The 26,058-nt window shown below is 45.0% G+C and overlaps 1 protein-coding gene across 1 annotated transcript in view; it reads left to right on the top strand.

Moving 5' to 3' along the window:
- Nucleotides 1–21,901, top strand: part of LOC130042606 (NUT family member 2G-like) — a gene marked incomplete at its 3' end in the record, with an annotated part of 82,672 nt that extends 60,771 nt beyond the window's left edge. Inside the window, exons 2-6 of the mRNA XM_056134763.1 lie at nucleotides 19,453–19,610; nucleotides 20,067–20,195; nucleotides 20,567–20,699; nucleotides 21,202–21,402; nucleotides 21,800–21,901. Of these exons, the coding sequence (XP_055990738.1) occupies nucleotides 19,453–19,610; nucleotides 20,067–20,195; nucleotides 20,567–20,699; nucleotides 21,202–21,402; nucleotides 21,800–21,901 (723 nt within the window). The remainder of the gene's footprint in view (nucleotides 1–19,452; nucleotides 19,611–20,066; nucleotides 20,196–20,566; nucleotides 20,700–21,201; nucleotides 21,403–21,799) is intronic.
- Nucleotides 21,902–26,058: the final 4,157 nt, after the last annotated feature.

The raw sequence follows: 26,058 nt of genomic DNA, 5'->3' as shown, positions 1-26,058 counted from the left end.
AAAAGAAAAACTACAAAAGAAAACAAAATAAAAAAACCAAGACTAGTTTTGGACATGGTAACAAAGCTGACACATAATAAAATCATCTTCATATATCGCACTTTCAGGTACTTTGCAAAATAATTAGCAATATCATCTTTAACACTGATTAAAATAGGTTCCCACAGTTCTTGCTCAATTATTTTTTAAAAATTTTATATTTATAAAGTTGTTCACAATATTACATACATTCACTATTTCAACACCAATCCCACCACCATTACAACTTCCCACCATCATTATTTCGAATTTTCCCACCCCTACCCAAGCCTGCCCCAAAGGCAGAGGCTAAGTAATTGATTTTGTATTGCTTCACGAGTCACGAATCACGACCATCCTGTTATTCGTCGATTGCCTCGAGCAGGCCCCAGTAACGTCTCCTTCATCCTAGCCTTGAGATTATATTCAAGGCTCTTTAGGAAAATGAGACCCATTATTGTTACTGGTATTTGGCATATTGGGTATGCCACGGGGAGTTTGCAAGACTCTGCTGTGTGGACAGGCTACCTTTGGTAGCCTGCCAGTTTGTCCAAAGTAGGAATGAGATAATAAGATGTATTGTATTGATTATTATAAATAATTGAAATTATTATATAGACTTAAAGTTATCCAAAAAGACTTCCTTAGAGGAAAGGGTGTGAAATTTGTTGTATCTCACCAGCAGCCATTAAGGCCCTGTATAGGAAATCACTAACATGTTGTTACAGGTTGAGTCTTCTGTATATATATATATATATATATATATATATGTACAGATCATTTGCCTTCTACCTTACATCCCATCAAATGTAAATCTCTGAGTTCTTTATTTATTGGAATGATAACTGATGCTACTTGGCTCAGTGTTCAGGTGATTGGGGAACCATGTGTTGCTAAGGACAGAACCGAGGGCTCACATATGTAAAACATGCACAACAGTCCTCTTAGCCATCTCCCTAATGATCCTTTCTTATATTTATGGGAGGTGATTTGCACTAAATTTTGAGAATGAGACGAGGTTTAGGTAAGCTTCCCAATTTAGTGGGGTTTTTTGAGTATTAGAAATGATGCTTTCTGAAATGCTCTCATTCTTTTTCTTCATATAGTTTGTTGTGGGCCTTCTCTTTGTTTTTATTCCCCCCATCCTATTCAATTTTTTTTATCCTTAGCACTTTTACTTTGCATGTGGGCCCTGGTCTGGGAGGGATCTTTGGTAGGTCACTTTTGACTGATCATGAACTAGACTAGACCACCTCTTTTGAGTCTTTCTAATCCTGCCTATTTCTTATGTCATCATGACATGGGTACACTCGTTTCAGTGCCAAAAACTATTCTCTAATTTGCTGGTTGTATTTTTCATTAAAGTTCCTTTTTGAAAGGTGTGGCAAACCCTATCAGATGCAGCCTTTTATTCTCCCTGGCTTCTCCTTTATTGAGACCTCTATTTACATGCAGGTTTTGTGGCCATTGGTGATTTGCTAGTATTCATTTGTAGTTTGTGGTTCCTTTTGTTATGAACTTTGGCCCGTTTCCTTATTTCTCTAGTTCCTCTAGATAGAATAAATGATTTTCTTTAAATGCACAAGGAAATTAAACTACAAAGGGCAAAATAATGTGGTGAAAGATATAGATATGGCTGGTGATAACCAGTATGTTTATGGGTACTGTCCCTGGCATTGCCCAGGTACCTAGTGGTACTCAACCCTGTGCTGGAGGTACCTGTTGGCCCTGCAGTGTGTGGTGTCAGGAGGTGTTGGGAATGAGCACAGGCCTCCCACGTGCAAGGCATGTTCTCTACTACTGGATCCATTTCTCCAACGCAAGAACTCATTTTTGTATTTTACCTGTTAGTCAACATTTTTTTTTTGACAGTGGTTGGGGTGGTATTTGGGTTTTTGGATCATATCCAGTAGTGCTTAAGATTTACTACTATGATTTTTAAATTAAATCACCATGAGATACAAAGTTACAAAGCGGTTCATGACCCAGTTTCAGTCATACAATGTTCTGACCACCATCCCTCCACCAGTGTATATCTTCCACCTCCAGTGTCCCCCAGTTTCTTACTGCACCGTCAACTCCCAGCCTACCTCTATTGTAGACAGTTTTACTCTCTCTCTCTCTCTCTCTCTCTCTCTCTCTCATACACACACACATACACATTATGGTTTGCAATAGAAATATTGAGAGGTTATTGTATTTGTTCCTTTACCTACTTTTAGCACTCAGTTCTTATCGGAGTAATCATTTACAACTATCATTGTCATAGTGGATCCTCCTCTATCCCAACTCTAGGTACTTTCCTCAAGGGATCACTCCTGGCAGTGCTCACGATGTTGTGCTTCCATATATGGTGTTAGGGATCAAACTAGGGTTGGTTGTGTTCAATGCAAATGCCCTATCTACTTTTTTTTAATATGCCTGACCGGCCCCTCAACTTCTTAATTAATTATTTTTTGAGAGAAGCTGGGATTACCAAGGAAAGAACTCAGTACCTCATACATTGCAAGCATGTATATCATTCATATATACTCATGTATATCACTGAGTAACAAGTAGGCTGGTAGTACAATATGAGGACTTGAGATAATTCAGCCCTGTTTTGGGGACCATGTCTTATCAGGGATCGAACTAGGGTTGGGCACATATAAGGCATGCACCTTAACCTCTACTGTCCATCTGTCCCCATCTAATCTTTTAAATGGCAATAAAATACAGCTTTAAAAAATTCCAGAATATACCTATTTCTTATAAAATAATGAAAAAATACTAATTAGTCAAATGTATATCACCCATAGTTTCAGGAATCACATATATACCACTGATATCTATCTATCTATCTATCTATCTATCTATCTATCTATCTATATCTATCTCTCGTCTTACAGATTCCATCCCAGCTAAACTATTTCCAGACATCTTGGAAAACTTTAATTATCAATAACAAAGTATATTTTGAAAAAGTTGGATGACTGACCAAAAGTTTAAACACTTTTATTCATGATAGTAGTGATAGTCAAAGGTAAGCCTTCAGGTCTTCCCTTGCTTGAGGGATGTTTTTGGTTTCAGGGAAGCAGGGGAAGAAACGTAAGTGAGTTTTGGGAAAGTGGATATCAGGTTGACTATAAGGTTTCTCCTGGTAAGAGAAGCAGAGAAGCCCTGGAACTGGAGGAAGCATTCAGGGAACTAGGGCTAGACCCAGACTCTGCACCTTTTTGTGAACTCAGCCCACGGCAATGTGTTTATTTTTTTCTTGAGACTGACTTAATCTATCTTTCCTAGTGACTAAAATCTTTTTTCCTGATACTTCTGCTTACCTTTCTAGGTTCCCTATTAGCCTGGCAAGCTACCGAGAGTATCCTGACCGCATGGCAGAGCCTAGGAAACTCTGCGAGGTGTATTTGATAAGCCAAAAACAGTAACAATAGGTCTCACAATGGAAACATTACTGGCGCCCGTTTGAGAAAATTCTCTTCTTGGGAGGACAGTGCTACAATGCTGTAGTATATCAGTAACATGTTGTTACAGGTTGAGCATTGTACACTAATTTATATATATAATTATTTTTTTTGTCAAGATCAATTGCCTTCTACCTTAAATCCATCAAATGTGGTGTGCTACTCTTGTTTTATCAGTGGCTAACAGTATGAAATGCCCAGGAATTCTAAAATTTTATATATGGCGCCAGAGTTGAAGTTAAATTTTTAACTGGATGGTAGTTTGCAGTTTGGAAGCATCTCTGTAGCATGTTGGCTCTCTTCCAAAATTTATTTGTGAGTCTCTGGATCATGGTCATTAATGAGCTTAAAAAGGTCACTACTTTTTTTCTGTTTTAATTAGCAAACAATGAATTCCTGAGCTGGAGACTTTCTCTAGCCAGGAGGGGAGAGAAGTACAGAACGGAGCTACTTCTAAATTTACTCAATAAAACTAAAATTTAAACTACAAGAAAATCTCAAAAATAAACTATTCCTAAGTGTGGTCAATTTTGGTGTAGACATTTGCCTTTCAACTAAGTGAAACTGACTGAAATTAGTTAACACATAACTTTATTTTATAGCTATATAATTCTAAACTCTCCCCCAAAAGGCAATGCCTCCCATGAAACTCCAAACACGTCTGAATTTATAAATAGCAAATTTCATGGATTGTGTTAGAAACTCTTCTCAGACTCTCCCCCCCTTTTATTTTCTTCCAATTCAAATTTTTCTTTAGAGTTTAGTTCTGGAAGCCCTGTTTTCCAAAAGTTACCACAAAATAATAGCTACTTATTTATTTCAACACAGAAGTCCTCAGAGTATATATTTTTCTCCATTAAAACACTAAACATCAAAGTTGAGTCTTAATCCAGTAAACCTGGAGTCATTAAATTTTAAGTTTCCAAAAACCTGACATAATTCTAAATATTTTAAACATTTTGGTCTACTTTATTTTCTTCAATCTAAATTAGAAGCTACTGATACTCATGTCTTCACAGGCTGAGCTTTATTAATGATGCACCTTTCCTTGAGGGCTTCTACTGCTTTCAATCTCGCTCTAACTTTAAAGCCTTTTACAAACAGACAGTTGGACAAACTGACTGCAAACATGTGCAAACTAACATGCACACACATGCATACTCACAGTAGATTGAATGAGTTTGCTATTTCTCTGATCCCTCCCCGCCCATCCCCCCCAAATGGCCAGAGGACTTCAGGGTAGACCAAGAAAGACAGGGTGTTCCCCAGGGCAAATGGAGCCCTACTGGCCTACTGAGACCATCCAGTGTCCCTTCAGACACCATTCACCTACAAATGCCCCTCTGCCCTGTCTGTCTCTTAGAGAAACAGTTCATAAAAGTGCTCTCTTGGCATCAAATTGGCAAAGATAAATTATGAATAAGTGACTACCACTACAGTGGTACATAAGCATTCTCAGCTTTTCTAGTTCTGAGAGAGACATTTTCTCAGCAAACAAGGAGACTCCAGGTGGCAGTCTTTCTGCAGCTTAAGTGCAAAGGCGGAGGTGCTGCAGACTGCTGAAAAGGAAGGAGGGCAGTGCACCACTGACACCATGGAGGCAGGGAGAGGGTGCGAAGGGGGGGGGGGGTATACCAGGGATATTGGTGCTGGGAAATGTGCACTGGTGGAGGGATGGGTGTTTGATCATTGTGTGATTGTAATCCAAGCATGAAAGCTTGTAACTATCTCATGGTCATTCAATAAAATTAAAAAAAAAAAAAATAGACGCCTCTCTCTCCAGAGAGAGGAAGCCAAAAAGTAGTTCTCTTATCTCATGTCTCAGATTAGCTCATTTTTACCCTATTTCTTGGGTCTGTATCAGTGTTTCAAACAAAACAAACCCAAAAGCTCAAAAGCTCAAGTGTTGTATTAGCCCTATAAGTCCATATATTTTGAGAATAAGAAGTGTAAAGTAAGAATTTCTCAATGTTCCTTGGGCAGGGAGGGCTTTCACCGCTCCCCTTGGGACGCCCTGAGTAAAACAGCCTGGTGCAGAGTCTGGTGGCATGGCTATGTCATGCGTCATGTTACTCCCTTCAGGGAGAAAAAGCTGGGACCAAGCCCCGACAACCGAAAGCCTCCAACCCAATTGCCACCACACTCAAGGCTGCTCCCCACATGCTCAGGCAGACTAATGAACATATTCCTGGACCACGTGACACATCATAAGACACTCCCTACCCATTCTCAATAAGTACCACACCACATTTGATGGGGTACAAATAGGAAACAAAATCACAGAGTGAAATATATATATATATATATGCATATATACATATTTTCAGATATATAAACGAAAGCTCATATCACTGAACCTTTAATAACATGTTAGTGATATCCTAATGTATGTTTTAATGGCCACTGCAAAATTAGAACGATCTTCACACTGTTTCCTCTTTGGAGACTTTTTGTAGCATTTTCAGTGGTTTTTCAAAACAGACAATACAAAATATATTATTTCAGTTGTGTTTTGGGCTGGAGAGATAGCACAGCAGGTAGGGTGTTTGCCTTGCACATAGCCAGCCCGTGTGCAAGCAGGGTTCGATTACTCAGCCCCTCTTGGAGAGGCTGGCAATCTACCGAGAGTATCTCGTACACACTGGCAAGATTGAATATAATATATATTCAATATGCCAGTCACAGTAAATACAAGTCTCACGATGGACACGTTACTGGGCCCGCCGCTTGAGCAAATCGATGAACAATGGGAGGACCGTGACCCTGTTTTGGGACAGGGGCTGGGGCTTGGGATGGAAACATCCCAAATTGAGTGGTGGAAAGTTGTAATTGTGGTGGAATTGGTGTTTGAATATTAAATATAATCATTTATTGTGAACTACCTTATAAAATTAAAAAAATTATAATGAAAAAGAATTTCTCAGTGTTCCATGTAGGAACCTGTGAGCTAACAAGTTTCAGAGAAACGACCAAAGCAACTTGGATGACGCCAACAGAGAGGAGGAGTTCTGGTTCTCTTGCCACTAAAAAACAAAGTGTCAGGGACCCCTTATGCTTTATTCCAGGGAAGCTATTAACCCCTTGCTTCCTGGGGAATGGAAATCTTGGTAAAATAACGGTGAGTTTCTGAGGATAGGTAAGAAAGACGAGTAACTCCAAAATATTTCCTCCCAGCCTCCTAAGACAGAAAAGTTGCTCACTCCTCCACAGCAGAGTAATACGAAAAGAAAGCCCCAGCTCACCAGATGAAGTGTGGTAACAGGAAAGAGAAAAAGATGGTGAGCAGGGAAATGAATACCAGATCCTCGGGAATTCCCCAAAAGAAAAAGACAAACACTACACATGGGTGACTGATTAACCCTTCCCCACACTGAGTAGGTAGGTGATCAGTCTCTCCCAGGCACCTGAGTGAGAACCACTGTGAAAGCAATGTTCAGAACAGACAGCACTCTGTGGTCCGTTTCAGGCCAGTCCTGGCACCTGAGAATCAAACTCCATCCAGAAGGGAAACTCACACCCCACATTCTGAAAAGGACTCAGAATCCAAACTCTCCCTGGGAGAGGAGCTAAGGGTTTTCCTGGAAATCTGTCCAGGTAAGAAGGTGTTAGGGAAGGTACCTGTTGTCCGTGAATCTAATTGATCCCTTGCCTGCCTGGCCAACTTCTCCTGGAGTCTGTGGGCTGCTAAGGAAGGCTGGTACCCTTAGACACCTTCTATTAGGATCCAGGTCTCATTTAAGCCACAAAGCCAGGAATTCCAAGTTGTCTTAGTATCGTACCAGGGCCTTCAAATGTAATAGTTCGATTAATCCATCACAGCAAAACAAACTTTAGGACATTAAGCAATGAGAGTGAATTATTTCATGTCAAGACTGACCGCAACCAGGCAATCTGCTGGAATTGTAGCCAGACAGGAGCACTGAGCACTTGACATAGGAACATTCCTGAAACCACTCACTGGGGGCAGAGAAAAGGAGCAAATAAATGGGGTTTCTCAATTGGTTGTGTTTTGACAATACACCAAGTTACACTGAAGCAGGAAGGGTCTTAGTTGTGGTACCTGTTGCTGGAAATCTTTGTTATGGACACATTGTTTTAGGTCCCATAGAGACATCTATTAATTGAATAATTGTTTCTGTGACCCTTGCCTACTTCTCCGCCCGGGTAACAGGTGGGTTTGGGTCCTTCTGCTCCATTCTGAACCAAGACTTATTACTGATGACCTATTCTTCTCTGCTAGGTTCCTAGAATGAGCCACTCAGAGTTCCTGCCTCTGGCTGTCTCCTGGTTGCCTTTGCTTAGCTCCCGCTCACATTTCTAACTTTGCTGTCACTATAGCAATACATCATGAGAAGGTATTTCTTAATTCAAGTGGTACAGCAGAAGTAGAGCAAAAGTACAATTTAACCCTTACATATCAAAATAGCCTGAGACACCAATGGGAACAGTACATCACTGCTCAGACCACCTTGAACCCAGAGTTAAACCAAAAACTCACATGAAGCACTAGTAATAATGAAAAAAATTAAGAAATTTCACCATTCTTTGGACAGAGACAGAAGCCCAGAACACTTCTCAAGTGCTTCATAAATTCTGACACTGACTCACATGACCTAAAGCAACAAAATGCTCTTCATAACCACTGAACTACTAAAGCATCACAAGTGTCAATGAACCTACAAATAGACTGAGGGAAGAAACAATAAGTAATTGAACAGAAGAGGTAAAGAATACAATAGTAGGACTCAGTATTAGAATGGAACAAGCCAAAATTGAATCAGTGACACACTTGGCGGTGGGTGGGGGGAATATGATTCTGCCAGAAGTTCAAACTTTTCCTTCAGGGTGAGCGCATCAGCAGCCTGCTGGTGTCTTCAATGCTGCTGTGCCTTTGGTGGGAGCCCAAAAACTTGGGTCCAAGTGTACCAGGAAAGTAAACCAACAAAAGTTACATATGTGGGAGCCACACAGAAAAACCACCGCTGGCTCAGCTATACAGGCTCATTTCTTGGCCTTATTTTCAGAGGCCAATAAATTTTGAAAGAGAACAAAAGCTATAGTTAAGGCCGGTGGTGCACTGTGGGAGAGCAGGCTTGCCCTGCATGGCATATGCCAATTTCTCTGGAAAAGATGGAAACAAGGGCCATGATCTAGAGAAACAAAAGAGTCTCAAACAGAGCAGCTTACTGCAGAGATGCCACCAGAATTCAAGCCAGACCAACTTCACTGACATGCCCAGATTTGGGGGGGGCGGAAGGCAATGTCCCTCCACCTGCCCCCTAAGCCCCACCTCCCTGGAGGTTGCCAACTTTCAGAACCCAGAGAGAAGTGCAGGTAAGAGGGTTCAGAGACAACAAACTCCTTGTTGTCTCTTATCAAGGGATAGGGGATGGTAGGGTCCCTCTCTTCCCCCATCCCCATAGGACCCTGGATGTCATGCCCACAAACTGCCTCTGGCTGCTACTTAAGCTTCTTAATGGCCATGATCCAGACACACAAAAGAATCTCAAATCGAGTAGCTTGCTGCAGAGATTTTACACACCCGACTTATCTAGAATGTTAGAATTCCAAGAGCACGCTAAGGCACTTGTGACCAGGAGACATCTTATGTGAATCACAACAAGGAATTTAAAAAGGAGCATAGGGGAGACTGTCTGCCATAGAGGCAGGGGGAGGGGTGGGACGGTAGGGATACTGGGGACATTGGTGGTGGAAGATGTGCATTGGTGGAGGGATGGGTTTTTGATCCTTGTATGACTGAAACTCAAACAGGGAAGCTTTGTAACTGTCTCACAGTGATTCAATAATTTTTTTTAAAAAGACAGTACACATGTCCTCATCAATAAGCAAGAGACAGAGACCAGAAAGATAGCAAACCAGGTAGGGCACTTACTTGCACATGACTGATCTGTTTGATCCCTTGTTCCCCATGTGGTCTGCTTAGCCAGCCAGGATTGTTCTCTGCATGCAGAGCCATGATAAGCCCAAGCACCAGTGGATGTGGCTCACAAACAAATAAAAAAGAGGTCTAGAAAAGAAAATTTTTAAATAAATAATGTAAGCTATTTAACTGACAACAGAAGAGAAAAATCACTGAATTATAGAATTTCTAGAAGGGCAGTAAAGAAACAAATGCAATAGTGTAGTGAGTAACGTACTTTCTTGAATGACGCTGACTTGGATCCAATATTCAATATCACCCAGAATCCTCCAAGTCCCACCAGGAGTGATCTCTGTGTACAGAGCCAGGAGTAATCCCTGAGCACTGCTAGTGTAGACCCCAAACAAAAATTAGAATGAAAAAAAAATCAGTAAAAAACCTGCCCAAGCAAAAGTACAGATCCAAAATGGATTCACTAACACACAGCCAAGACAAATTAGATCCTCAGCACCCACATGTTTTCCCAAGCCCCCTGGGTGTCACTCACAATCACTGAGTCAGCAGTAAGACCTGAGCTCCTCTGGGAGTGATGCAAAATAACAAAAACCTAGAAATCAAACTAATATTCACAACAAATGTAAAAAACTACATGAGTTTTATCAGTCATTTTACAAAGGAAAAGGAAAGGAACCCCAGAAATCGGAAAATATTACATGTTTATGGGTATGAAAAATTAACATTGCCCAAATGATAATACCCAAATTATACATATTTAATGCAGTTGTTCAAGATTCTGATGACATTCATCAACAATTTAGAAAAACTTTTAGTGAAATTAATACAGAATCATAAAACTCCCTGAGAACTAAAAGCAATTTTAAGAAAAAAGGAGGGAAGTATTGCATTTCCTGGCTTAATATTGTACTATAGTAAATTTTCTCTTCTTAGGATGTATGGCTGTCAGTGAGACCCCAGAAATACCCAAAAGGGCCATGGGTGAAAACTAGTTAACTGGCGGTGGTGGTGGTGGGGATAGGTTAAGACTATAGGGTTAACCAATAAGATAGGAAGATATTGGAAGAATCAAGATTGGAAGGGGGCGCATTAAAGATAAGGTCAGAAGCAACGTTGCACAATATAGTAATCAAAATTATGATCTATTGAAAAAAAAGCAAACTCTCAGGGCCATGGGGTAGAATTGACAGCACACAGATATAACGCACATATTTATTGAAAAATCTATGACAAAGTTGCTAGGTACATAAAGTGGGGCAGGCAAGTCCTCTTCAACTAACATGTGGGGAAAACTGGAAAATAAAATGTAAAAAAAGAGAAGGAAATACGTATCTCATATCCACCCAAAGTTAATTCAAAGTGGATTATAGGCTTTGATATAGGACCATAATCCATACAATACATTTTTGAAAGCATATACAGACCTGTCTAGGAAAGGAACCTCATAGGTCTGTGCAATGGTTTGATTTCACTGGTAAAAGAAATAAAAATACAAAGGGGATTAAAGCAAATGTACAAGTGATTACAGAACAAATGAAACTTGAGATAAAATTTTAAAACTGCCCTACTGCGTGGGAGAAAATATTTTCAAACATATAACAAATAAAGGACCAATATCAAGATGTATAAAGCATGAAAAAGCTCAACACAACCCAAATCATCACATCAAATAGGAGAGAAGTGAGACCCATCCACAAAGAGGACATACAAATGATCAATAAGTGTATGAAAACATGTTCAGTATCAACTATCCCGAGGATTTTGCAAATCAAAACAATGAGATATTATCACCCACCAGTGAAAATGCATATTTCACAAAGAGTAGAAACAACTACTGTTGGCAGGAATGTAAAAAAGGAAACCTCACTGGGAAACTGAACTCGTTCAACTTCTAGGGAAAACACTCCAGAGATTTCACCAAAACAATAAAAATATAATTTTCATATGTTTCAGAGATTTCATTTGTTGGCATTGCCCCACTAAAACAGAAAATATTAATTTGAAAAAATATATGAATACCTGTGTTCATCGAAGCCTAATTAGAATAGCCAGGATATGGAGACAACCCAAACATCAATGATGGATGAATAAAGAAGTTAGGACACACATGCACACATGCAGATGTACACAATGGAATTTTACTAAGCTATTACAAAATAATGAAATCTCTGACTGGAGCTGGAATAAATCAGAGGGATTAAGACAAAAGTCTTAATTTCAATAAGTAAGTTAGTTGAAATAAGTAAGAGAGATTAAGACAAAACTCACACAATCTCTCTCGTGTGTGATACTGGGAGTCAGAAAACAACGAAATAGAAAGTGTCAAATATGGCAACCCCTTATCCTTGAATTCCAAACCTGAGATTACCATACACTTGGGGGAGGAGTGGGATAAAACAAGACGTGAAGCTGGAAGTAGCACATGGATAGTGGTGGAAAGTCTTGTGCATTTTGGTGGGATGAACTGCAATAACTGTAAGAATAAATACTGTTCCCCCAACAAAGCAGTGGTTAGAACTGTTGGTTATTAATTCTAAGTTAACAGGGAAGGCACACATGACCTGCAAAGATTAACCTTACGCCTGTCACTCATCATCCTCATTTAGGAGGACTTGAAATGCTACCGACTGAAGTAGTGATGGTTTGCAATGAGAAAAATTCTCTCTTGCTGTCACATGACCCAAACTATGCACACAGGCTTATTATTTTAACCATCTTAGACATCCATAAACTCCTTTGGTGTTCAACCCACTTGGGAGCTAGATGGCAGTGGGTGCTGGTCTCCTGGTGTATTTAGGGCTCATTCAAGCCCGGAATGGGTGGAAGGGAACACAACAATCTATCTGGGGTCTCCACCTATAGAGTCGGAGTGCAAATAACCCAGAACACAACCAACACAGCAGAGCCAGAGAATCAGAAATCAAATTCAAAGCAATGAAGGAAAAATATACATGCATACTTATTTACTATACAAATATAAAGCAATAAATGCATCACAATCTTCCTAAGTGCACATGGGATATTTGCTAGGACTGATCATTTGTTAGACCACAAAAATTTTCTTAGCAATTTCAAGAATATCTAAAACATGCCAAGTAACTAATGTGAACACAATTGCAAGAAAGTAAAAATTAATCATAAAGAAAAATTAGAACTACATATATGCATGAAAATAAAAAAAAACTGAACAGCCAATGGTACGAGAATGAAAGTTAAGTGGAAATTAGAGGGGAAAAAAAGAGACAAATAAGAAAGGAAACACATCTTTCTAATACACGTGACATGCTGCAGAGTTATGAGAAATTTCACAGCACTGAAGGCCTACGTCAAGACCTGGCAGCCAAAACCCTCCAGAATTCAACCGCTGCCATGGTCACGGCTGCTCTTCACATGTTCAGGCAGAGCCTCACCCATGACTGAACCTATTCCTCGACCCTGCGGCTGCATTTCATACCTGACACAACCCATCTTCCAAGAGTGTCACACCACATTTGATGAAGGCAACCAATTCTCGAGGGAAATATATCTTTACATATATATGTATGTATATATATGTATATCACTGTTACTGTCCTCCCATTGTTCATGGATTTGATTGAGCACCCCAGTAACGTCTCCATTTTGTGACTTGTTGTTACTTTCTTTGGAATATCGAATAAATCACGGGTAGCTTGCCAGGCTTTGCCTTGCGGGCGAGATACTCTCAGTAGCTTGCAGGGTCTTTGAGCGGGACAAAGGAATTGAACCCGGGTCGGCCGCATGCAAGGCAAACGCCCTACCCCTGTGCTATTGCTCCAGCCCAATATCTATGCACAAAGGGCTGAACCTTTAACAACATGCTCATAATCTCTTATAGAAGGGTTTAGTGGTTAATGCGTGAAACACAACAATCTTCATACACTTTTCTCTAAAGAAACATTTTGGAGCATTTTTAGCATTTTATTCATAACAAATAATGCAAAATAAATTATTTTCATTCTGCTATGGGGCAGAGGTGGGGGTTTGGGATGAAAACATCCGAAATATGGTAGTGGGAATGTGTAATGGTGTTGGGATTGGCGATCAAATATAAAATGTAATCAAATATTGTGAACTATTTTATAAAAATAAAATTAAAAATAAGAAATAAGAAAATTCTCAAATGAAAGGAAAAATTAGCCAATTCACCAGTTGGTTCTGGAAGAATAAAGAAAATTGACAAGAAAAAAATATCCAAAGATGAATAGCCTAAGTTGGAGTGTGGGCAGGATACTCTCAGTAGATTACTGCACTCTCTGAATTAAATAAATATAATACATATTTATATAAAATATAAATGTAATATATGTAATATTATATATTTACTTGTGGGCTGGAGCGATAGCACAGCGGTAGGGTATTTGCCTTGCAGGCAACCCACAGGGCCGACCCGAGATCGATTCCTCCACCCCTCTTAGAGAGCCCGGCAAGCTACCGAGAGTATCTCGCCTACATGGCAGAGCCTGGCAAGTTACCCGGGATTTATTCGATATGCCAAACACAGTAACAACAAAGTGTCCAATGGAGACGTTACTGGGCCCACTTGAGGAAATCGATGATCAACGGGAGGGCCTTTACTTACTTTACTTATCATTTGTTGCCTACTGTCTGAAACCCATCAAATATGGTGTGGTAATGATGGAAAATGGGTAGGGTTGTGGCCACGAATATGTTCACTCGTATGTGAGGCTCGGCCCAAGTGTGTGGAAAGCAGCATGGAGTGTTGCAGCAGTTGGGTAGTGGAGCAAGAATATAGGTTCCAAAAGACCTAGTGACTTCACATTTGCATGTTCCCACCAAAACCCCTTGATAGAAAAATCAAAATGATATATGCACTCCTATATTCACTGCCGTGCTAAGTACAATACTCAGGAAAACCCCAAGTGGACACATAAACAGATAAAGTTGTAGTATAAACACGCAGAACAGAGCACTACTCAGCTACAAGAAAAGGTAAAATCTTGCAGACTCCTGCAAATTGGATGGAAGGAGGGCATGCAGACAAGCAAAAGAATCCAGAGAAAGGACAAATATTGTAGGATCTCAGCATGCTATATAAACAAAGGAAAGTAATTAAAAACTCCTGAATGAAAAGATGTCTTGACTTTTGATTACAAAACAAACCTCAGTCAAGGAAGAAGCAGACTGAAAGTGATCTGAGGACAATGGTGGGGAAAGGCACCCAGGTCGAGAGTTACTGATGACAACATATATGACCTTAGTTGTGCGATGCACATATAACATGCAGAAAACCACATCCCATGACCACTACACCTGTGCCTAACTTTGCAAACACATCAACACTGGACCTTCACAACTCAGGGTGAAGAACACCCCTCATTCTGTGCCCTGGGAAAGAATCCATAAGAGCTTCCATGACTCGCTACTCCCAGGAGAGATTGGACACACTCAATAAGCTGCTGCCTTGTCTGCCCAGTACACCATCCTCCTTCGCTCTGGAATTTCTCAAGATTCTTTCCAATTGCTCTTTGCTCTCCCCTTTCTAAAGCAGATATTTCTCGTCCAAACAAATTCTTCGTGGAATAAAGGCAACTGAATTAGTGTAGCCATGATACCAGAACCACCACCACCACCACAGGTTCCTCATATTTGAGGGGTCATCAAGCTAAGCTTGCTCTGCTGGGCCAAAAATTTCACTAGCTGCTTCCTGAAGTAAACAATCTGAAATCCCTGTCTCTGTCATCTGGCCATCATACTGCTTTCTTGCAACTGGTAATCACCATGCATAAACTCAAACAGATCTGGGATTGCAGCATTACACCCATGTACTTGGGAGCTGACAATGGCTGGACACCTCTAGCTGTTCTCTATAAATGAAGTGTCTGTGTCCAAAAATACTACAGATGATGAACACACATTTAAGAGGTTTTTAAGGCATTACAATATACAAAAACATAGTTTCACTGTCAATTTTGTAAGCTTAACTGAACCTTACTTATCTCTGTCGATATTTGCTTAATTCTTGCATCTCCTGCCAAACAGGCTACCAATTGCACAACAATTGGATGTCAGATTATGATTGTTTCAATATTTTAAGTGAAGAAAACTGTTTCAATTATTGACAAAGAAATAGTGATGGAACCTAACTGTTGGTTTCTAAAACGTTTTGGGAAACAAAGGTGAAGCGTTTCTATGTATGTATTTTCTATGTATGTCAGAGCTTCCCATTTTCCCCATTTAGGAATGACCTGACTTTTTTCATGTTCAAGGGCTAAAGTTTTCAATAAGGAAAAACTTTGTGTTTGCTTTTGCATCCTACACAAAAGGTCCACATGGTAGTAGGACTTCGTTTGCTCCTGCTGTTTTATTGCTGTTGTATTTTGGGATTCTTTTGTTTTGGTTTGAATCCACACTGGCTGTGCTGAGGAATTCCTTTGCACTCAGGAATTACTCTGGCGGTACTCAGGGTACCATCTGGGATGAAGAGGATGGAAGCCAGGTTGGCCATATGCAAGGCAATGGCCCTCCCCCGCTGCACATTCGCTCCGACCCCAAGTAGCAGTCTGAATGGTCCCAGGAGTCCTTTACCACCCTAGCTCTCAGCGTCCAGATCCGGAACCGATCTGGCACAGGTGTGCGGCGCTGCCAGAGCCTGGAGGAGACGCGCCCCCAGAAGGCTGGAAAGTGCCACATACCCCTCTGTTGAGCCTGACATAGGAATGGGTGCAACTATCCCAAAGAGGAGTCATTACACCCATAGCTTGTAGGACGTTGGCAGTTGCAGACCCCGCGAGAGATGCAGGTGCGCGTGCGTGTCCGTTACCTCTAACTGCTTAGAACTGAGCCAGGACAGCCCCAATGCGCGCGCACCTACAGGCTGCAGTGATGCAAATGTCGGCCAGTCATGCACGAGATTGGTGGCTTTTCAGGCATAATAAGGATTCAGTTAGGGACTGCAGAAGTTCATGCTGTGGGGATGGAGTCTCCTGAACAGGACAGAAGCCGTTTGACCAATATAAAGAAATCACTACACATGCCAGCTGGTAGAACGTACATATACTTTTAACCAGAGTGGAAATCAGTTATGAGTTCATAAAAATGAGATCCTTAGGGGTTTCAGTTCATAGTACATGTATAGAAATATGTTAACAACAGAAAACCAGTATGGTGTGGGAGAGAGCATTGTATTACAAGGCGAAGTTGAAGGGAACACGCAGCTATGCATTAAAAACACATCACTGAGCCTTTGGCAAAACTTAGCTTTGAACCACTAAAGATATTCCTCAATTCAACATTATATTTAGGAGGCAAATCATCCATAAAATGTATTGCAAATGCAAAGAAGTAAGTTTGATCTTCGTAGCTGTTTTAACATGAAACTTCTTTGCTATTCCAGGAAGGATAAGAGCTTCCAGTAGAAAGAAACTTTGAAAAAGCTAGTCAAACATGTTAGACAAATCTACATTACTTTCAGTCCTAGGGATTGGACCCTAATGAAGGATCAGCAAAACAAAGAAACAAAAAAGCAAAACCCACTGCATTTGCTTGGGAAAACTCCTTTTAATTTTTGACCTCCATTGGTTCACAAGTCACAAATGACTGAATATTGCAAAGAAAGCGTAGACTCTGTTGAAGGAGGTCAACAGGAAGAGAGGAAGGAGAGAGATCTGAGGGGCACACAACTAGACTGGTGGATAAAGTATTGAGATACAGTGAAGACCAAGCCAACCTGTGTGCTGAGAATTGGGAAACTTTGTCTAAGTGGCTGGAAGAGGCCATGTGAGCTGCTCTGCCATTGAGCAGTTTGAAGGAAAGTTCTGGTTCTGGCCGTCCAATCAGAGCCCTTCATGGAATGTTTCCCCAGCCAGGCCCTCCTGGCCCTCCCCTCCCCCACTGCAGAATGTCTTGAGCCCAAGATTCTGAGGTTTGAATTCAAACTTCACCCTCACCCACTCGGATCCTGAGCGTCTGCGTGAGCAGTTCACTCTCTGATCCTAGTCCTGAGTTTTGCTGTTGTGAAGGCTGATAAACTGCAGTAGCCTCTGGCCTCGTCTATGGCGATGGCGTCAGGAGGAGGTAAGCCTGTGAGGGTGTCTGTGTATGTGATAAAGTCTCTGTCACACTGAAATCATTTGGGTTCATAGTTACCCTGACTGGGAACAACATGTTTTGAGTGGGTGAACGAGGAGAAAGACCTGGGCTCCATAGATAGCTCACCTGTACAGCAAAGGGAGCCCAGGAGAACCTGAGGGGTCTGGGAGGGCATCTTTGGAGTTGTGTCAAATTACCTGGGGGAAGGTCATTGGTATGGACAGAGGGAGGCAGCAGGCATATGGCTGTTTTATATGTGAGTGTCCTGCTGGTGGATGGAGGAACAGGGCCATTTGTCATGTGTCTGGAGGGACTGTTTTGTGGTGGCACAGGAAAGACCCAGGCATGCTGAGTCCATGTCTCCTCCTGTGCTCTAGAATAAGTTTAGAAGTAATTAGACTTGGGCTGAGCTCAACCTGAGGTGGACAGCTCAGCACAGATGGTTCAGCCTGAACCTTGTTGAGTGAGGCTGTCTGTGTGTAATTTTGCCATGATGAGTCCTCCACAGAGCTGGGCTGCAAGTGACTAACTGCCACAGTCAGAGCCTGACACTTCTGCAGACTTAAACTCTCTGCTGGCTGAGCCCAGCAGCTTCCTTGGGTCAGCAGGTTGGGAGACATGTGACTTCAGCGTAGTTACGACTCAGCTTCCTGAGTTGTTCTGGATTGTTCTCCTTTTGGTGAAGTTTGTTCTTCCATGGTCTGGCATCTCATGGTGCAGCCCCAGCAAGCATTTCGGCTCTGAGGTGAAGATTGATTGAGAATTGGATACTTCCCTCACAGACAAGGAATAAATGGATGTGTGAGTCTATGTGTGAGTTTGTGAGAATGAGTGTGTGTTTCTGTGTGTGTGTGTGTGTGTGATATGTGGGGTTTTCCTGAGAAAAGTCTGTGAATGTCTGTTCCTTGAGGAGAGGTGGAGTGTACTGAGGCAGAAAGAGCATCGTCAGAGCAGTTGGAGACATCAGGGCCTCTGTCCTGAGCATGATGCACACAGGCTCTGGGTCATCTCTAGTGCGAGTCTCTGTGTGAATTCCACCTGAGTAACGATAGTGGCAGACAATTTTCTTTCCTGGCACCTGGTTTGTGCCTGATGTTAATTATCCTGTATCTGTCTCTGGGATAAAGTCTTAGATTATTTAGAAGATGTTACCAATTTTCAATCTAACATGATCAGCAGCTCCAGAACTCTGGAAACATCCCCAAGTGTCTGACTGGTGAAATCTCTGGCCATTTCCACACCTGCTGCCATCCCTGATGGAACTCTCCCAGAACACAAGAACCCTAGCCTTAGGATCTCCACGAAGTATAACCCAGCTGGAGGGGAGGGATGGCCTGTGCCCGGGACTCAGGGCTGAGACAGGGCACACCACCTCATTCCTTTCAAAGGGCCTGATCTAGAGATGGTTGGGCCAGTGAGACCCCCCACACCGTCTCCCTCTCACTCCCCTCCCTCCTCTCCACAGTGTCTCCTGTGCTGCTCCCAGAGATGACCATGAACCTTGGGGTCTCCGGCTCTGCTTTCCGGGTCTTGCCCTTTCTCAATCCAGGGCTCCCCCAGCCACCACCCTGGGAGCCCATCCAGATGCCCCCTCTGGTGACCTCGGCCATTGCTCCTGGCAACCCTCTGGTACTGTCACCTTTCCCCATGGTGCCTGTGATGACAGGAGCTGCAAGCCATGGTCCCCGCGTTCCTGAACCTTGCAAGGTCATCATCCAGGTCAGCCCTGAGGTGGGGCTTGTGGAATCAGCCCAGAACCAGCCTGTCATCCTGACACAGGCTTCACTCAACTGGGGGGGCCCAGAAGTTCCATCTGCCGTGAATGGGCATCCTGCACCCGTCTACTTGGTGTCATCTGTGCCAGAGACCGTTATGCCGACCCCAGCTACTACTGTCACCCAGGCTGGGACAGGAGACCATCCTCCTCAGGCTCCACTGCCAGTGGCCCAGGTGGTTCCCATCATCCTCCCATCCAGTGGTGGATCACTGCCCCAGTGGGTTTGTGGGGAGACTGGTCCAGCCACCACCCGGAACCAGGCATCACCTGAAACCTCCAGCAGGCCCAGTAGCGTCTACGAGAACTTTCGGCGCTGGCAGAAATTCAAGGCCCTGACCCGGAGGTACCTTCCTCAGACTCCGGACACTGAGGCTGTTTCCTGCTTCCTCATGTAAGTCCCTCGGGTGTCCTAGACCTAATGGGAGCTTCACAGGAAGGGACAGGGGTGACCCCCCAAGGTAGGGTCCATGACAGCGTGACCTCAGGAATGTCACCCCGGAATTTAGGCTCAAATCCCATAGTGACCAGTCATGCCCTAAAGCTTCAACTCAGTCTGCTCATCAGGGTTGGACCTGACCTGTGGTCTGTAGGAGAGACATTCTGTTCCTAAGACCAGACAAAGCACAGATGCAACAGGGTTCAGACAGGCCATGGCTGCTCGGCCTTGGCATCTCATGACGTATCCCCAGAGCTGAGGGATCACACCAGCATGGCCACTTAGCTGGGGTCTGGGAGGCAGAGTCAACTCTGCGCGGGGAGACCAGGCCGCCATCGGGGGTCTAGGCATGGGTGTAGGGCAGCGGGGGCTCCCGGCAGATACAGACCCTGACCGAGCCTCTCCTTGCAGCCCGGTTCTGCGCACCCTGGCCCGCCTGAAGCCCACCATGAGCCTGGAGGAAGGCCTGCGCCGGGCCCTGCGGGAATGGGAGGGCACGAGCAATTTTGACCGCATGATCTACTACGACATGGCTGCCAAGTAAGTCAGTCCTGGGCAGAGAGTGGGGGTTGGGGCTGGCTGCAGGACTGGCCTTCAGGGGCTGCTCCCAGATGGCCAAGGCGTCCTTGGAATCCCCGGAGGCCCTTCCCCTGTGGAAGCTTGTCCCTCCTGGGGCCGGGACACTTCTCCCCACCCCACTCTGGGGCTCCTGACCACATTCTGAGGGTCACAGTCCCTTATTTTCTGTGACCCTCAAAAGGTTGATATGGGGAATCACTGGGGGCGCTGGGGTCTGTGCCCACCCATTCTCCACCCTCCTGAGGTCTTGGCCGTGAGTGTTCCCTGTCCCTGCCTCATCCAGTGTGGTCCAGGCCAGCCCAACTCAATGGGGTTTGTGCTCCCCATACCAGGTTCATGGAGTTTGAGGGTGAGGAAGAGATGGAAGCGCAGAAGCTGCAGTGGATGAACGGAGTACAGGGCCTGCCAACCCCTGCCCCACCCAGGCCTGAGCCTCAGGGGGCTCCAGGCCCACCGCTAGGCCAGCAGCCAGGTACCGACCCTGTTCCCCAGCTAATTTTCATAGGTCCAGGAAGGTGCTAGGGTTCCTGCCCTGCCAGGGAGCCTTCACTCTCCTGGGGACACCCAGGCCTATGCTCAGCGGCGCCCTGTTCCTGGGTTTCTCCCTCTCCCTGAACACAGCACACTGCCTGAGGGCGTCAGACTCACCTTTGAAGTGGGTTTGGAGACCCTGGGGACACGGTTGACCCCTCCTCCCTTTGAGGGTCCCCTCATCCCTCACGCAGTTATGGGATTCTATTACACACAGATGTAGACACACACCTGACCTGACACTTCCCACAGGTATCCGTCCCCATTTCTGTGCTCAGTGCTGTGTGTCTAAGGGCAATGGACGCGGGGTCCCCTCACGTCCCACTCCCCTTCTTCCTCCTCAGCCTGTGTCCCTAAGAAATCCAGACCCCGGGCTCGGGCAGCCTGCCCCAAGACGCACAAATCACAGCGGGCCCCCAAAATCAAGGCCCCCAAGGAGATCCCCCCTGAGACCATTCAGGAGAACATGGATATCATGGACGAGCAGCTAAAGGCCCCCGATACAGTCTGCGGGGCGCCCCTTGGCCGAAGGGCAGCGGGCAGTAAGGAGCAGCAGGTGGAGGCCGGGACATGCCCTGACCCGGGGCTCCTGAGCTATGTGTACGAGCTGTGCTCCCAGGAGGCCTTTGTTACCAAGGTGGGTTTTGGGCGCTGCTGTAGGGTGGGGAGGGCGCAGGGTTGCTTCTGTCCAGGGCTTGGTAGTGACATATTTCTACTTGTGTTTGTGTGTATGTGTGCACATGTGTCTCCCTGTGTACAAACATTGGCCCTAGTTTGTGAATTTCTGGGTTTGGTGGATGTGTGAACATCTGTGTGTTTCCATCTGTGTACTGTGTGGGCTCTGCGCAGAAACGTGTGGATACATGTACATGTGCCTAGAGGTGGAAGAGTGTGTGTCTTTGTGTCATGTGTGTACATGACAGAGACTATGTGAAACCGTCCAAGACCCTGCACTGTGCTGAGAACGGGTGTGTTTGTATCTTAATTCCTTCCTAGTCCGTATGAGAACCCTCACACCCGCTTCCCCCTCCCAGGTCGAGGCAGTCATTCACCCCAGCTTCCTGGCGCACCTGCTCTCCCCAGAATCCCAGCTGGATCTCCTGGACCTGGCTGAGGAGCTCGAGGAGGAGGAAGGACTCACCCCCACACAGGTGAGGCACATAGGTCTCTGGGATCCATGCAGGACCCAGGGGAATTATGTGAGGGTTTCCTGTAAGGCAATGGGTAGTGGCCCACGGAGGCATTTTGCATGTGATTGCTGGAAAAGAGTCCCTGCAGGGGACACAGGGGACAGGTCCCAAGGCACTCAGAGCAGCAGGTGGGTCATGAGTCAGGGAGGGGCGCCTAGCACTGGGGCCTAGTCACTTGATGCCCTCCCTGCCCAGGCCATGGCCAGAGGCCACCCTTTGAGTCCTCAGGGAAGATGAGGACGTGAATATGGGGTGAGGGAAGGGTTGGTGGGGGTGAGGGCCCTTAGTGGGACAGAGATCTGGGTTTTCTACTCTGGGAGGAGTCGCGGTCACTCTCTGTCCCTCCCTGCACCCCCACATGCCCACACTCTCCTTCCTCCCTTCAGATTGTGGAAAAGCGTCTACAGACTGCGCTGGACAAGGAGGTCCAGAAGGCTTGTCCCCAACACCAGCTGACTCCAAAGGACTCAAGTCCATCTGAGAGTGCCGCAGGTCACTGCAACCCAACTCCTACCTGGGGCCATAAGCCAGGGGCCAGCGCTGAATCCTGTCCCCCTGAGACTGACTTTGGACACGCCTCAAGGCCTGTGCAGGCTGAGGCCACTGGGATGGCACCTCGAGCCTCTGTCCTCTCTTTGGGGAGCCTGGAATCCCCATCCCTTCAGGCAGAACAGGCCCCCTGTCCCGGCCTCGCTGCCCCTACTCTGGACAGCAGGGTCTCCCTCATTCTGGGAGAGGTCCCTCCTGGCCAGGGGCCACATGTGGCAGCAGAGGGCTCCAGTGAGGAGGAGGAGGAGCTGCCCAGCCTGGGCTTCCTCCAGGCCTCTCAACACAGCCTTCTGCCCTGGGGCTTCCCCATGAGCCCTGGCTCAGACACTGGCCCCCGCTGCCCGAGGGCCTGGGGGGTTTCTCAGACCCAACCCACTCAAAGAAGGGCCTGCAATCCTGCTGCCCCTGCTACTGCCCCTTCCAGGAAGCGTCCTCTGTGTGGGAGCGCAGGACTGGGCACTAGTGAGAAGAACCCCTTCCCTGGGGAGCACCCCAGGGTGTCTGGGGGCTCAGCCTTGACTGTGGAGCTGGTGGGCCCTTCCCTGCCCCCAAAGAGAAGGTTCCAGCCTGCTGTAGCCCAGAGGAGTACAGTACAGGATGGGTACAGCATCCAGTAGGTCACCGGGGGGCTCCCTCCTGAGCCTGGCTGCCCCTAGCAGACTTGTCTTCCACCTGATCTTCATCCAGCTAGGACTTCTCTGTATAATTTGGCGGGCCCAGTGGTGGGGTTGTGCTGGAGCAGCCCCTTTGTGTAATTGTGTAAATAGTTAATAAATTTCATTTCATTGAAAACACTCTTGGTATCTCCTGTCGCTCATGCTCCTTGGATAATTCTGAGATGAAAACAGGTAAGGGCGTTACAGGGTTTGGGTCCTGTGAGACATTGTGCTCCCTGGAGCAGGGAGGAGTCCTCCCCACCCATTGGGAGATGTGCTCAGTTTCAGCAGACCCACCCAATTCTGTGGACATAGCCGTGGCTCACGTTTGCTGCCTTTTCCTTGGAATGCATCAAAAAGCACATCAAAGATTGAGGGCAACACGCTGGGAAAAATCACAGCATGGGAGAGAGCAACACAAAGGAGCTCTCACAGATGTGGGAGACAGACTCTTTCTATTTCTTCCCTGAGTTCGTGGGTCACACCCAACAGTGACTGCTCTACAGAGCTCCTTGCTCTAGGACTCACTCCTGGTATAGCTCAGGGGACAACGTGGTGCTAGACATCAGTAGAACGAGGGCTGTGCACATGCAACACAAGCACCTTAATGTGTATACAATTTTCCCAATTCTCAACATTCAATTTGATTTGTTTTAGTGTCACACAAAATGGTTGCTGGAGCTTACTCTGGCTCTGCCCAGGAAGTATTCCTTTCTGGGCTCAGGGGACCATATGGAGTGCCAGGAATCAAATCCAGGTTGGCCATGTTCAAAGCAACTGCCCCATCATCTGTACTCCTTCAGCTCCAAAATACCTTTTAAAACAATTTCACCACACTTTAAAATAGAGCTCGTATCCTCAGAAGGTGTCCATAACCTCCTCCACTCAGCCATCACCCTTTCTCTCCCCATTGATCCTTGAGTCTTGAACCCCATATTCCTTTCTTCCTCTAGATTCCCAGAACCTGGCCATCTAGCGTTCTGTGGCCTCTTTCACTGAGAACAGCTTTTCCTGGTCCACCTACATCAGCTCATGTCCACAGTTCAAACGTTAACTACAGAATCATATTCCATGTGCAGAAGGGCTACATCTGGCAATTCCTTCAATGGTTGATGAACAATGAGCTTCTTTCTACTCCCTTGTACTAGCTAACAGCAGATACGCAGATTTTAAGTGAGGTTCTCAAAGAATTTTATTGAGAACGCAAGCCTGGAAAAAAACCTCTCACTGCTGGCAGAGAACCCCAAATTTGGGATTGTGGAGTAGAGATTTGATGCACTGTGTAATGCAACCCAAGCACGAAGGTTCTGATAACTGTATTAGGGATGCAACGATTTGTGTTATCCAGAGAACATGTGTCCTCTCTTGGTGTTTTCTTTACACTAAGACAAACAGCAAGGTCCTTAACCTTTCCTTGTCTGTCCTGTCTCGACTTCTGGAACTGAGCATGGTGTCCTGAACCTGCAGTTTTCTTTATCCCTGATAGTTCAGGATCTATATAGCCTTTGGTGCTCTGTTACTTTCTGCCTATTTGGAGAGAGTTCAAAATCACAGGTAGTTCCTGTCAGGAATGGGGTGGTTTTTTTTGGTACGCAAAATAATTTTTTAAATTTTATTTGGTACGCAAAATAATTTTTTAAATTTTATTTGGTACGCAAAATAATTTTTTAAATTTTATTTTCATAAAGTTATTCACAATAATGGATTACATTCAATATTTCAATCCCACCACCATTACACCATCCCAACACCATTATTTCTAAGCTTACCACCACCACCGCTCAAGCCTGCCTAACAGACTGATACTTTATTTTGTATAGCTTATTATGAATAGCATGAGAAGTCACATGGCCACAAAAGTGGCTGCACGCCCTGGAATTCTAAAATTTTAAATAGTGTCTGAAGTAATCTCTGCAGCTAGCTGCTCGATTCTGAGATTCATTTTTGAGTCTCTGGATCATGGCCATTACTGAGCTTAAATGGCACAAGGAGAAAGGCAGTTCATGGGCGTGACATAGAGGCGAGGAGATGGGAAGGAGCAGCTGTCCCTGATACCTTGAGGACTAGAGTTAGCAGTCACTGGTCTCACATACCTGGGTTTTCCATTGGGCTCTGGATTCATCAGGGGCAGGTGGAGGGACAACACCTGCTCCTGTCTGGGGAACCCCGGTGAAATCGGCCTGCTGCAAGATCAGGAGACATCCCTTCAGCAAGCTTCCTGGTTCCGAGATTCATTTCTTGTTGGGAATGTTTTAGGGGAAACTTGAGGCTCCTCCACAGCACCAGTAGCTTCTGGTGTGAAGTGGCTCAACATGCCTGATCATGCATTTGGTCCCCAGAAGCAAGAACAGTTCCTGGGCACCACACCAGTTTTGTTCTACTCTCTTTAAAACTGTGATCATTGTGGTAGAAATGAAGTATGTCCAGACTCTATGGCACAGCTGAAACAAGGTGGTCTGACCTTTCTACTGTTCCTGCATGCTCCTTTATGGACACACAAAGTCTAGCATCCAGACTTCAGGGCAGATCAGCTGCCCTGCAGGGAACCCAGATACAGCAGCGGGGCCTGTGCTCATTCCCATAGACTAGCCCATAACCTCCATGTTGTTCCTTTTGGCGAGCTCCTTGCCACCTGGCCCCACCCCAGCAAGCGCTGGGAGTTTAAACAACACTGACCTGTCAGGAGAAAGCTCTGCTCTCCACTGGGGAGCACTGAGGAAGCCATGCAGTCACAGTCAGGGAGCTGAGGGGTCCCTAGGCTCTTCCTCCTCCTTGGAGCAGACCCTAGAGGGGCAGCCGGGCTGTGGAGCTGGGTTGGATGGAGGAGACTCTGAGGTGGGGGTGCTGATAAAGTACCTGAAAAGTTGGATCAAGCATCTGGAAAGCCCTGGGGACCTG

The sequence above is a fragment of the Sorex fumeus genome, unplaced genomic scaffold, assembly GCF_029834395.1.
Source record: "Sorex fumeus unplaced genomic scaffold, SorFum_2.1 ptg000106l, whole genome shotgun sequence".
In the NCBI taxonomy this organism is placed as follows: domain Eukaryota; kingdom Metazoa; phylum Chordata; class Mammalia; order Eulipotyphla; family Soricidae; genus Sorex; species Sorex fumeus.
Note: the sequence above shows the minus strand (reverse complement) of the source record. Positions and strands in the feature narration are given on the sequence as shown.